Raw genomic sequence first — 13708 nt, forward strand, 5'->3', positions numbered from 1 at the left:
CCGCTTCTGTTAATTGTGCTAATTACTCCTGTAATTGAGCAAAGGGTGAGCGAGATTGCTTATCGACTGTTGCGTATTATTTTTTTAGGCATAATTTTTTGGCATTCGTTAATTATTGAGTTCAATGCTTTTAATTTCACATTAGATTATCATTATTCATTATTAAATCTTTCTCATCGTGGATTTTTATATTTAGAAGTTTTATTTAAACGTAATTTAATGCAATGGTCGAAACGTATATCTTTTTACAAGAATTACATAGTTAATCGTTACACGTCAGTTGTAGAAACAGCATCAAAGCAGACAATTTGGTTATTTGGGGTCGGCTATAAACCAATAGCAGTAAACGCAATCCACCACTCGCGTCTATAAACTTTACGAGTCACGTAAAAACGCGCTCGATACGTCGACTCGCTACCATAAATTTATGCTAATGTATTCTTTATAGGAGTTTAATGCGTATTCAGAAATTCCTCCATTATTTATGTATTCGAATGAACCGGCGAAGTTAATTTTAAAGTCGCGATGCGCCCCGTGGCTTACGCTCGCTGCCGATTAATTTTTTGTAAAGTTTTCTGGGCCATGTTTGTGATTAACGCGGGTGCTCGTTTCCGAGTGATTACCCGCCGTTTTATTATTTTTACAAACGTTCAGGTAGCAACCGGTTTAATAACGCTTAACGTTCGTACGCATGAATGGATTCTCATAAAACGTACGGCTACACCCAGTGTATCATAATTCAGCATACAATGATTACAGCTTAATAGGAAATGGAAAAGTTAAACGGAGAAAGTTCGATGACAAGGTGTCATAAAAGGAGTCGTGTTTGATAACCGGTAGTCGCGATAAAAGTTGGGAACGTCGCGTGTAAATCGTCCAACTTTTCAAAACTATTATGGGTGAAATATAGTCAGAACTCAATCCGTACATTTCCGAGCGGGCGGTGTATTTATCTATATCCCCCGTTTCCGCCCCCGGGCGTCCGGTTAACCGCCCCCCTTCCGGTTAACCGGGCGGCAGCTCCGGCGCGCGCGGCTAAACGGCTCGTCGCGTGACCGCAGACAATAAGCCCGGCCGGCGTTAACAGCGCGCCTGTGTGTTGCCACTTTATATGTTACGTCACAGACCCACCTTCTCTAGGGCTATCGAAAACATTTTCTTTTCAGTTTTATAATAAATTTATATTTTAATTTTAATCATCGGTAGACCAAAACCTAATTTGGATATTTTATATTAAGCAATAATTTATACTTACACAGAAACTTGAATACTACACATGTGCGTACATTTAAATGTTTGAATGAACTTCATAAAGCATACAACTTTTATAATAAAGCACTTGCATAATATTCAAACAGCTTAACTGTATTGTTTAATATTAGATAGGTAATTCATTTTGCGAACATATATTAAATTTTGCAATTAAGTAGGTACTAATAAGATATTACCGTTCGTACACGTGGACCGTTTTTATCATGTTTACAATATGTTGGGGTGGGCAACCCTACGCGGCGCGCTCCGACATGTGCGCGACCTCTGCGAGGCAAACGGTAGCCGATAAGTCCTGTTGTCGGATCTTGTAGTCTCGTACTTGTTTAGCGCCCGCCCCCTCTCCCGACCCTCGCACCCTCGTACCCGACTCAATTGCCTTTTTCTTGAGGTCGACCCACGTAATGGGATAAAGTACAGATTAGCTCTGTTCGCTTTTCTCCTCGAAAATGGAAAAGGTTTCCACATATTACAATACTGTATTGATAGGAGGCTTTCGAGTGCTTGCCCCGTATTAGCCGTAATCTCCTTATTTTGTTGCTTGTGATTTGTGAACAACACTAATAGCTAGAGAGCTAGCGCAAAGCTACCTGTATGTATTTGACCAGACCTGGATTTTTGTGTGTTGATTCCCCTATACCTACTATACATGAGATGAGGAGTCACTAAGCCCAGAGTGGTGGACGGGGCGCGCGCTCAGGTAAGACAGGTGGAAATTTTTGGCGAACTTTGAAACCATTTGACCACGTCTGCCATTTTGATATTTGAAAATAGATTATTATTACTATCGGAAAATAACAATGGCAGACCATTATCACGCGGATAACATTCTGGCAGACACTTATGAAAGTGCTGAAAAAAATACAATTTTGAAAGTATTTGACCAGATCTGCCATTCATATATTTTATTTATTAGGGTCTTAAAAACTTATTTTCGAAAGCTAGCTTTGCGCTAGCTCTCTAGCTATAATCATTATTCTATCACATCGTGTGTTAGATCAATATAAATGTACATTTATTTCATACAGCAACATCGTTGGCGATAATAAAGAATTATACGCATGTAATGGATACTATTATACCAGACTAATTCGAGCTGTAGACCGCAAATTCAATTTATTAATGACTAACCTCAAATGGCCTACTCTCACGCGAGCGGCTCAAACGAGCAACATAAAATCCAACCAATCGAATTCGACACGTCACGTTATAGCTCGTTCCGTAGGTCTCTCGAAATAGCTGTACTTGAAATTCGATACCGAGTGCTGTAGGTACATTGGGTGGCCGTTAAATTAGACCCAGAGCACACGCGCTCAGCGCAATAAATGCCAATCCATAGTGTAGACAGCTCTTATCTCAACCCAACGTCTTTTATGTCATTACAAATCTTTATGGACACATCTTAACCATTAAAATATCAAATATCACCGACCACAATAAGCACCCTCATCCGATTTATTGTAAAACATAACAATTTATCGACCAATTTTTATCTGATCGTCTAATCTGTCCGTCGTAAAATCTTTTGTTTGTAGGTAAATATAATCGAGTAATCTGGACAACAATAATGATGATGTAGGATATTCAAATGAAAGTCTATTGTGACATAAGGCACGGTCGGAGTCGTGGAGGCGATAAATAGATGTGAATCTGGACATAAAGTGTTATTGTCTGCGAGAGGCGGGCAGAGCAGTAAGTCACAGCGGGCGGCGACAGGTCGGCGGCGTGGCGAGCAAATTAACAGCCGCTTGCCACTAGCCTCTAACTTAGTGCCTCGTAAAATTAGGCCCCGTTAGACCCCTCCAGGCGCAAGTCGACCGTGCCTGCCGCACTCCCTTGAGGATGTCGGATTAAACCCGAGCCATTTCTCATTCAAGATCAGTTACGACATAAGCAATTTGGTTAGGACAGCTCGAAGGAGAATTGACTCAATTGCAGGGAAATTGGCTATAAGTTTTGTTATTTCATTTCTAAAGAGCAGCTGTTGAGTTTAATTTAAACCGATAGCACCGATTTAAAATGTAAAACAAAATAGCCCGTTCGCCGAATAGACATTTATATAGTACACGGTTTCACTAGCTGTTCAAATAACATCTGCATACACAAATCACAGAGAGAGCACTCAACTGAATATTGATAAATCCACGTGAGGATATTCATATTTACAACGCCCAACTGCGGTACTCAGTGTTTGCTATTTTACTCGCGGAGTGCTTCTAGCAATACATTCGGTACAGACGTGTCAACACGTTAGGAGAGCGCGTGGTCGTTCGGTACGTATATGATTATTTCATTAGGCCGTATTTGCGCGTCCAAATGTTACTCCCCTATTTCCCTTCCCACGCAGGGGGCGATGACCACTCTCGAAGCTAATCATGCGGTCAGTTTGTTCTGCCTCAGCGTGTTTTGATATTGATATTGACTGTAGCGTCCGCCTCGCTGCACGCCGATTTATTTGCGAACAATGATCGATTGATTGCTATACGTAGGTACGTAAGCGGCCCCGTAAACGTTTTGATTATGTTTACGTATCTACGCTTATTTGTTCAGCCGATACGTATCAATATCGTATATTTTGAATGAAATCGAATATTTATTTATGGAATAATACTTTGTTGCAGAGAAATTCAATATCACCCGGTGAGAGGGAAAAATATAGAACGAGAAGTCCAGCGGAGCCCGACCACAAAAAGCTAAAGAAAGAAGAAAAAGATATGGGCCATGTAAGTTGAGAGTTTTATTATTCGTAATAGCCTGTAATTAATACTTCGAGAGCCACTAAGAGAAAGGTGTTATTAAATTAATTGATATCAACTTTTACTTCTGATCCCGTTTAAGCGGCCACAATTTAATAACCTATTTCAAAGTATTTTTTGTATCTAAAAGTTTTTTAAATGTTTTCAGGAATTAGTAGTAGATGATGCGAGTGAAGAGCCCACGTCACCACACAACGGAGCACCTTCACCTAGAGAAAACGGCTTGGACAAGCTGCAACCAAAAAAGGAACACCCCCCTCACAGCCCTAGGTAATTATTTTAATAAGCATGAATTATGCAACAAAAATAACAACATTTGTATGTACATATCCATATTTCATTACCGTACGGCGCATAGAATCACATCATAATATCAAAACAATCTCTTTTTAAATTAGTCTTCATTACATCTAAAAAATCAAAACTTTCTACAAATATTTTAATTGAAAGTTGCCACATGATAAAAGAACTCTTACATAAAATTAATCTCGACCTAAAACTATAAACTGGGGTAACCGTTCAAATAAAATAAATTCCATTTAAAGTTAAATCCGAGCGCGCGTGGTGTTGAAGGGTGAATTTTCGGGCCCAAATTTAATAAACGTTACTGAGATCGCCCTTTCATACTATCTACGGCAAGTTTATCGTTATTTTACATTCAACAGCGGGTCCCTAATAACCCCGGATTGAGGCCATTCGCTCAACTTCTGCCTAGCACGATAAATTCCTAATAATGACTTTATCCGTTTAAGCGAAGCCGTATAGGGTAAATGATTCCATGTGTATTATATGGACACTAATTGGCAAGCTTTCGCACGGTTAAGGCGATTTAGCGCGAAACCATAGCGACAGATTATGCGTATCGGTTCAACTCATATGGAGTATTATATTTGTTCGATTACATGTTGGAAAGTGCAAGGTTATTTTCTGGAAAATACATTGTCTGCTTTTAAAACAAAGATTCGATTTAAACGTAGATATATGTAAGTTTATTTCATTGTTATGCGTACTTGAATATGTTAATGGTTAGATATTTATGCGTTCTTACGAACAAAATTGTATTTGTCATCATTTAACTTAACTCAAAGAAAATAGTAGGTAATAGTATACTAGGGTCTTACCCCAAGTTCGTATCTCAACGGTCAAAAGTTAATCCGTCTCTACTCGAAATCAATTACGAAGTGCCGCTTGTCTGTTAGGACAAAGGGATTAGAAACGCCTTGCTGGATATCCGATGATAATCTTTATTCGGACTTATGACTGTGCCCACGAACTTGAGATTTGTTTAGGCTTACCCCAATTAGGTAAACCTTGTTTAATCTGATTAGTGACCGTCTAATCTTTATTCCAATATATAACGTAGATAGCGTGTTATATCGATGTTTTATATAAAGATAATTTTGTGACTTAAAATATGCTTTTAAGTTTATCATTTTATTCAAATATGAATTGCCGAGTCGTATTGAATATTATGTTTATATTTAGAATTTGGCTTTAAATAAATATTATTTGTTGATATCATAATAGCGATGGCAGCGATAAACATTAAAGAAAAAACTTTTTTCTTTTTTGAAATGGTTCTATTGAGCCCTCATGAATAAAAATCTAGAATGAAATGCATAAATATAATAGAAAAAATACACAATCAATCTAGCACAAATACAACAATGCCTATTCATACATTAAAAAATAACAAAGACCCATTTGAAATGATCCGTCTATCATGTAACAATTCTTCTGAAGTGAAGGCGAACAATTAACGCGCGGCTGACCTAAATACATTCTTCATATCATTAACATCATATGACATAACGCATGATCCCTTTAACCTTACTATGTATTCACAACCTCAATACATTTTAATACCTATATGGTATGCTAATGTGATCGATTGTAATGCGATGTAATTCAAATTAGAATACAATTATAATTGCGAATGTTATCGGGCCATAACTTTATGATTGTTTTAATTTGTAGCATCCTAATGTAATAGCCACTAGTCACGATATGTTGCAAAAGGATTTGGAAGTAATCGTTCAATAGTTTTTATTTGAATTTCTTATTTATATGCAATGTACGAGTTAGTCTCCTTCATTAAAATAAATCTATCTTACAACTTGAAGTTTTCAATTTATTATTTAATAATGACTGATGATAATTTTTTGTACTGTATAGCATTGTGGCGCTTTGGCATGTCTGTAAGCCACATACATGTTCTATAATTAATTAATTAAATAAATAAATAACTAAAATACCAAAGAGGAAAAATATTACATGCCTTATATCCTCAACATAAGTTTCATAACTTTTTTTTAACTCCAGATCGGGAACATCAAGTAACGCCTCAACGCCATCTGCAAAAAAGTTAGACGAGAAACCTAGCACGCCGATATCTAAGCCCGTGACGCCTACATCAGGAGCTAGCGGTGTAGCTGCAGGAGCCCCACTGAAGGCAGCAGTGAAGCCCCCAGCGTTACAATACCCGTACTTGGGGAATGGTGCTCATGATGCGTATGGTCTTGCGGGGTATTCGGCGCGCGCGGCGTTAGCGTACGAGCCGCTGCGTCCGCCGATTGGTCCGGCCGCGCTAGCGCCTATCCCGGGCGGTAAACCGTGAGTATTCTTATTTATCTATACCATTTAAAAGAGGCAAAAAACTATAAATACCTACAGTATACATATTCCATTTCATTTTTAAATTAATATATTTATTTCTTAACACAAGTTGTATTTAATATACCTACCCAGAAGATTGGCATTGTTCTTTGAGCAACGTTCAGAAAATTCTCCTAGCCTAGTTGCATTCGATTGGTTAAAATAGTTAATCACATATGTCTTCAGTGCTTAATTAATTTTTTTATGCTCAATCTTTCATGCACTACAAAAAGATCACTCCATATATAAAATTGTATAAAGAAACTCCATTTCACGTATGTAAGTACGTGTTAAGTTTTAAAAACAACGAAATGAATGAATTTACAAACTTACAAATATAATATAACAATGTACAGTAGGCGGCCTTATCGCTGGCAGCGATCTCTACCAGGCAATCCAGAAAGACGAAATGTATCTAAATATTTACCTACATATTTTATCTCTATTACAGCGCATACTCGTTCCACGTGTCCGCGGAAGGTCAGATGCAGCCAGTCCCGTTCCCCCCGGACGCGCTCATGGGCCCGGGCATCCCGCGGCACGCGCGGCAGGTGTCCGCCCTAGCGCACGGCGAGGTGGTGTGCGCGGTGACCGTGAGCTCGCCCACCAAGTACGTGTACACGGGCGGCAAGGGCTGCGTCAAGGTGTGGGACATCAGCCAGCCCAGCAAGGCGCCCGTCAGCCAGCTGGATTGCTTGGTGAGTGGGTAACTGTCGCCAGTTCCAGCGAGTAGGGAATGTGATAGGCTGTTTTTGAAACGTAATAGAATTGTATTTTGTAGACAGTGTTTATTAAATTTTTTAATATAATAAGGTTTTATGATTAATAACATTGTATTTAATAAATTATGTTTCCATAAAATTAACTCTCTTATCACAGCAATAAAAATATTACTTAAAATCTAAAAATTATTGTGAAAAAAAATTTCGTAGTAACTTCTTAGTTGTTGCATTTATTCTTAGTTTAATTACTGTATGGTCAATTAAGTGACGAGACGCATGTACATTAATTATAAACCACTTCAATTAATGATGTTCATTCATATTCTTGTAATGTTGAGACATTCATGAATGTCTAAGAAATCTTAAAAGCTTACAAGTCACATTAAAATACCTAGGTTTTTATGATACAACTTTGTAACTATTTTATAACAAAAACTGATAAGTATTTAAGTAATGCAATCTCATATCAAATATATTTTAATCGATCAACCAAACTTAAACCTATTTATTTTTCACAACACTTACCAAGACGCAGTAATCATATATCTCTCAATCTTTCTAGCAAAGGGATAACTACATCAGATCAGTGAAGCTACTACCGGACGGGCGCACACTCATAGTGGGGGGCGAAGCCTCCAACCTGTCGATATGGGACCTCGCCTCACCTACACCGAGGATCAAAGCGGAACTTACGTCTTCCGCGCCGGCTTGCTATGCGCTGGCTATCAGTCCGGATTCTAAAGTAAGTCTAAAGTTTATTCTGAAGTCAGTAGCATTAGAGTACATAATAAGTAAACAAATTTCATATAGTAGTTATGATTGTAAAGAAATTAGTCAAAGACTACGTTATAATATTTGATATAGAAACACGTTCTAACACTCAAAAGAATGAAAACGCACCTATTTTCTTTTTAGTACATTTCACGCAAACGGTTCACCATATTAAGTATATCTGTTAATTTTGTACCATATGGTTCAGAAATATATCGTGTCGTCCTTGAATGAATGTCATTCATTATTGTTGTATCGTGCATTTGGATATATTAACTAAAAATGTAACAAATCAAAGGTCACAAAAATAGGAACAACTGTTCTTGAGTTCCGTAGGTTGCTACTTTCCTTTATTAAGCAAATTAAAATTAACACAACACGTGTACATTATACAACTAACAAAACAAAAAACTTACTATTCGTAACTTGCTATTAACCGATAATCCCCAAAATCGCCAAAGAAAAGAACTTTCTTCCCACCAACGTGTATGAAATTCTCAAAACGACAAAGACCATTTTGACCAACATTTTCCATACCTTCTATAACCTATAACATTTTTTTCCAGGTCTGCTTCAGTTGTTGTTCAGACGGCAACATCGCAGTATGGGACCTTCACAATCAAACTCTTGTGCGACAATTCCAAGGCCATACGGATGGCGCTTCGTGTATCGACATATCAGCTGATGGTACTAAACTGTGGACGGGAGGACTTGATAATACTGTTAGGTATGTAAAAACATTATATTTACATTCTTTATTAATAGAAAAAAGTTATAATATACTAGCGGCCCGCCCCGGCTTCGCCCGTGGTACATATGAAAAATAGATGTTGGCCGATTGTCAGACTTACCCGATATGCACAGAAAATTTCATGAGAATCGGTCCACCCGTTTCGGAGGAGTATGCAGACTAACATTGTGACACGAGAATTTTATATATAAGATTTATTTTAAACGTGTGATTGTATAAATGAATGAAAAAAAAATATCACACCACCTTACTAAATGTTTTGAATAACGAACATATTGTAAAACGTCTATCCTACGTAAAAAATACTTTATGTATCATTTCAATAATAATTAATACATCTAATAAGTGTATTATTAACTCATTGTGTGTTACTTACAGGTCGTGGGATCTAAGAGAAGGCAGGCAATTACAACAACACGACTTTAGTTCACAAATCTTCTCATTAGGATATTGTCCAACTGGTGAGTTATATTTAAAAATGTAATATTAATCTATTTTTCATCATATTATTATGGACAATATTGTTAAATATTTAATCATATTTGTGTTATTAACAACTAATAATTTTTTACATAAATTAGTATACTAATAGTAAAAAAAAAATGATTCGTGTTACCAAAAAATACCGTCTTAACATTAGAACGCGTTTACCTATTATAAAATTAACTATACTATAGAATCTACCAATCTAAGACGAAAGTTAGGTGTCAAGACTTACAGATCCAGTTTACATCACAAACAACCTAATAAGAAAATATATCTCAAACTACTCTTTTCACAGGCGAATGGCTAGCCGTGGGCATGGAGAACAGCAACGTAGAAGTGCTCCACGCGGTCAAACCGGACAAGTACCAGCTCCACTTGCACGAGTCGTGCGTGCTGTCGCTGCGGTTCGCGTCGTGCGGCAAGTGGTTCGTGTCCACCGGCAAGGACAACCTGCTCAACGCGTGGCGCACGCCCTATGGCGCTAGTATTTTCCAGGTAATTAGTGAATGAACGAATGATATTGTGTGTTATTGGGCTATGTAGAGAAGAGTATTGTGGAGGTTCTCTACGCGGTCATATCCGATAAGTTGCTCCATTTGCATTGGAGTGAATGAACGATTGATTGAATGATTGAACGAATGTTTTAGTGTGTTTGTATAGGGTACCCAAATTGCTCTTTTCAAACCGCATCAAAATAACAAAAGAACATAGACTCATAAGTTATCAATGAACGCGTATATTATAAAAACTTTGGCTATGAATCACGCACTTATAAATTTTTCCAAAAAAGTAATTACATAATTAGTTTTTAACCGACTTCAAAAAAAGGAGGAGGTTATCAATTCGGCCGGTATGTTTTTTTTTTTTTTTTTTTTTTTAATGTATGTACACCGATTACTCCGTGGTTTCTGAACCGATTTACGTGATTCTTTTTTTGTTCGATGCGGGATGGTGTCGAATTGGTCCCATAAAAATTTTATTCGGATAAGCCCAGTAGTTTTTATTTTATGAGCATTTTTGTCTGTATTTGTAAATGTTGCAAGTGCAAGTTTGAAGTCGGTTGTTTTTAACGCAGTTATTGACTTGTGTGATTAATGTAGGTGTATGGATATATTCTTGAATCATATCGTATAAAAATATTTTACAAAACATTATCTACATAAACACATTTATGTAACAGAAACTTCCATTCTATTACAATTAAAAACAAAGTTACAAGGTCACAGATGTTTTATTTATGAAAGCAATAATAAAAACGTTGATCGCCTGATATATTTTAATTATACAAATAAGGTCAAATGTATGCGGTTACTGAACTTTAATTAATTATTTATTTATATCTAACAAGCACATTATATTTTTAAACGTCATTATAGTACTATTTGATTAACTGTATTCTAAAAAAACGTTGTTTTATCAGATATTTTTACTTATTAATACAACACTTAGTAGGTCTATTCAATTCTATATTTTCTTTAGAAATTTTATAACACAGAAATTTAAAATGAAATAATAATTATCATATATACTTCTTAATAAGCAAAACATTTTCTCTTAACAAGTCGTATTTCCAAAAACTGTTAACATTTCATTTTCCAATCATTTGTAACCCATTTTATTTTGTTACAGTCAAAGGAATCATCATCGGTGCTAAGTTGTGACATCTCATCGGACGACAAATACATAGTGACGGGATCTGGCGACAAGAAAGCCACAGTGTACGAAGTGATCTATTAACGTGACAAACAGACACTACAACAAACGAACAAAACAGATCAACAAGTGAGTGAGTGAACGTTCCGCGAACGACGAGTGAAACGTGGTGATATAGCTTTAGTGTATAGATATAATTGGGAGCCTGTATGTACTTATGCGACTTGTTTATATAGATTTAGTGTGCGCGGTTTATGTTTATTTGTTGAGCGCCCGTAGTGTATGTTGGCAGCAGATCTCAAAATGATGATTTCGTTTCAATATTGTTGTAAAATGCTCGTATTAAAAATATATGCGCAAATTATTCCTTTGTTTTCTTTTCATTCCTTCCTCGATATATTTCACTTACACCATCTTATACATTCACTTTAGCAATATGGTAAATCCTATTTCAATCTGATGTGAACGAATTTAAAGGTTTAAAAGTATTTAATCTCATAAGTCATAAGCTTAGTTATTTTACAAATTATACATGACATGTAAGCATAACATGCACACCTTATACCTCACTATACCTTTCGTAACATTCAAGGTGAAGAATTTGTATATTTCGCTAAAGGTATTTTTGATGAGATTAATTATTTAACAAAAGGCAAGATTTTTTATACTTCATGCAAGATTCAACAGTAATAAGTAAAAACCATAGTATGCTCCACTAAGCCAAAGGACCTCTTTTTATTTATAGTTTAGGGACATTCAGGCATGAATGTGATGTAAATTGATCTTTAAATTATACAATCAACATGAAAATTCGGTAAAATAAACCTCAAACTCAAACATTTATTTATTCAATTAGACTTTTCTAGAAGCACTTTTGAATAGTCATATTTTTAACACTTACCACCGATTCGGAAAGCAGTATCTATGGCAACTATTAAGTATTCTGTGTCTAATTACTTGCTCTGTGGTGTCTGTGGAGGAACCAGAAACTCCATAGTTGCTCCTTTTAATAAATTAATTATAATTTATTTTTATCAGTATGTTGTAACAGTCGTATTTATAAAATAAATTCTAAGCTTTGAAAAATATTCCTTAAATCTAATATGTAATACGATTGATGATGCCACGAAATAACAAGATATACAACGAATACTCAATACAGACATAAAACAAATATAATATAAAAAATCAAAACAGGAAAATAATAATATTAATATGAAATATAAGGTCAATAACGTATTACTTATATTACGGAAGAGTAGAGAATCATACTAATCAGCACACGTGTCGTAGCTTTACACCAGAGGGTGTGGGTTCAACCTAAGAAAATGTAATGTCACAAACTTTCCTGTTCATATGTTTATTTATATTCAAATAAAGATATTACAATGGTAGATAACAGAGGAGATAATATTATGAGAAATAGAGAATGGAAAAGTGTAGTTCCAAGACAGGGATGTAGTTTTAAAACACCGTTGTATGAAATGCTAAAAATCTTTAATTAGGTACCAAAAATATGTTGGGTAAATTGTGGTAAGTTACATTATTAATACAATAAATCAAGAAATCTGTTTTTATCGGATAGAGATGAGCGTTGTATTGCTTTCACATGAAATGATTCAAACCAGGGACCTGGTAATCCAAAGAATATTTTATATACTTAGGCGTACACAGTATCAAATTCGAAGTCTAAAGTGTAACAACAACGCACCTAAGTAGGATAATATTTCAATGATATTCACATTTAAAATATCATTGATATGTAAAACTAGTTGATAAAAACCGTTCAGCGAATCTTGAGTTATACCACAGACTAATAATAATATACTGGTTTATACTGTAGTATAAGTATTATACATATTATCTTGGGTGTTTCATATAGATTTCCTAATAAATTAAATTAATACATACAGGTTATTCGGAGTATTAAAATACTCGATCATTAATAAACAAAATATTATTGAGACAATATATAACTACTTACCTACTCTTTATAAAAATTTAATCTGTGTAGGAAAGTAACAAAAATACGACATTCTGATGTACTTGTAAGTTGTACCACAACTTCCTGTTAAGTTTTCAGTGTCCGAAGTAATGTCATAGAAAATCACGTACATCGTTGTAAGTTGTATCGCCTCTTAACTTCCTAATACATGCTAATACCAACATTAGGTACCTATTTCCTATCACACATAATGTGTTGTTTGTATCAATCACCATTACCATTACAACCACCATTACAATGGACAGAGTGCCTGCATATCAGGCGAATATGTACGATGGACAAAATATGTATATAAATGGCCGAAATCGAACACCCTTATCGGGCCAGTCGATGTTGCAAATTATCCCAAACACCATGTGCGTAGTAATGAGCTTCTTATCTACGCCATAAACAGATTTGAAACAGCCCATTATTTATCTATTCTCTGTATTCCGGGGGGATTTATTGGGTTTCCGCATGCGGCTTGCCCGGTCTGCTAGCGTCATTACTTATCAGTTATCTGTAATAAATAATTACGCCTTGCATGTTCCGATGTCCAATGTCTGGATGGGAGACCTCTAAATCTACATCATTTGATTATAATAACTATAAAATGTTATTACAAATACGAAAATAAATAGGTAACTACGTAATATAATTA

At 35.8% G+C, this 13708-nt stretch overlaps 1 protein-coding gene across 2 annotated transcripts in view; it reads left to right on the forward strand.

Annotated features, from left to right (window-relative positions):
- The window catches only part of LOC149479912 (protein groucho-like), a 52081-nt gene extending 40654 nt beyond the window's left edge, over positions 1–11427 (forward strand). For both annotated transcript variants that reach the window (XM_089707688.1, XM_089707690.1), the window contains exons 8-16: positions 3891–3992; positions 4174–4295; positions 6348–6638; positions 7132–7378; positions 7965–8144; positions 8740–8900; positions 9303–9385; positions 9706–9905; positions 11040–11427. In XM_089707688.1, the coding sequence (XP_089563814.1) occupies positions 3891–3992; positions 4174–4295; positions 6348–6638; positions 7132–7378; positions 7965–8144; positions 8740–8900; positions 9303–9385; positions 9706–9905; positions 11040–11147 (1494 nt within the window). In that variant the 3' untranslated portion in view covers positions 11148–11427. The remainder of the gene's footprint in view (positions 1–3890; positions 3993–4173; positions 4296–6347; positions 6639–7131; positions 7379–7964; positions 8145–8739; positions 8901–9302; positions 9386–9705; positions 9906–11039) is intronic.
- Positions 11428–13708: the final 2281 nt, after the last annotated feature.

The sequence above is a fragment of the Colias philodice genome, chromosome 19, assembly GCF_061535455.1.
Source record: "Colias philodice isolate Cphi_HAF_F1 chromosome 19, ilColPhil1 Martin Lab GWU primary, whole genome shotgun sequence".
NCBI classification, from domain to species: Eukaryota; Metazoa; Arthropoda; class Insecta; order Lepidoptera; family Pieridae; genus Colias; species Colias philodice.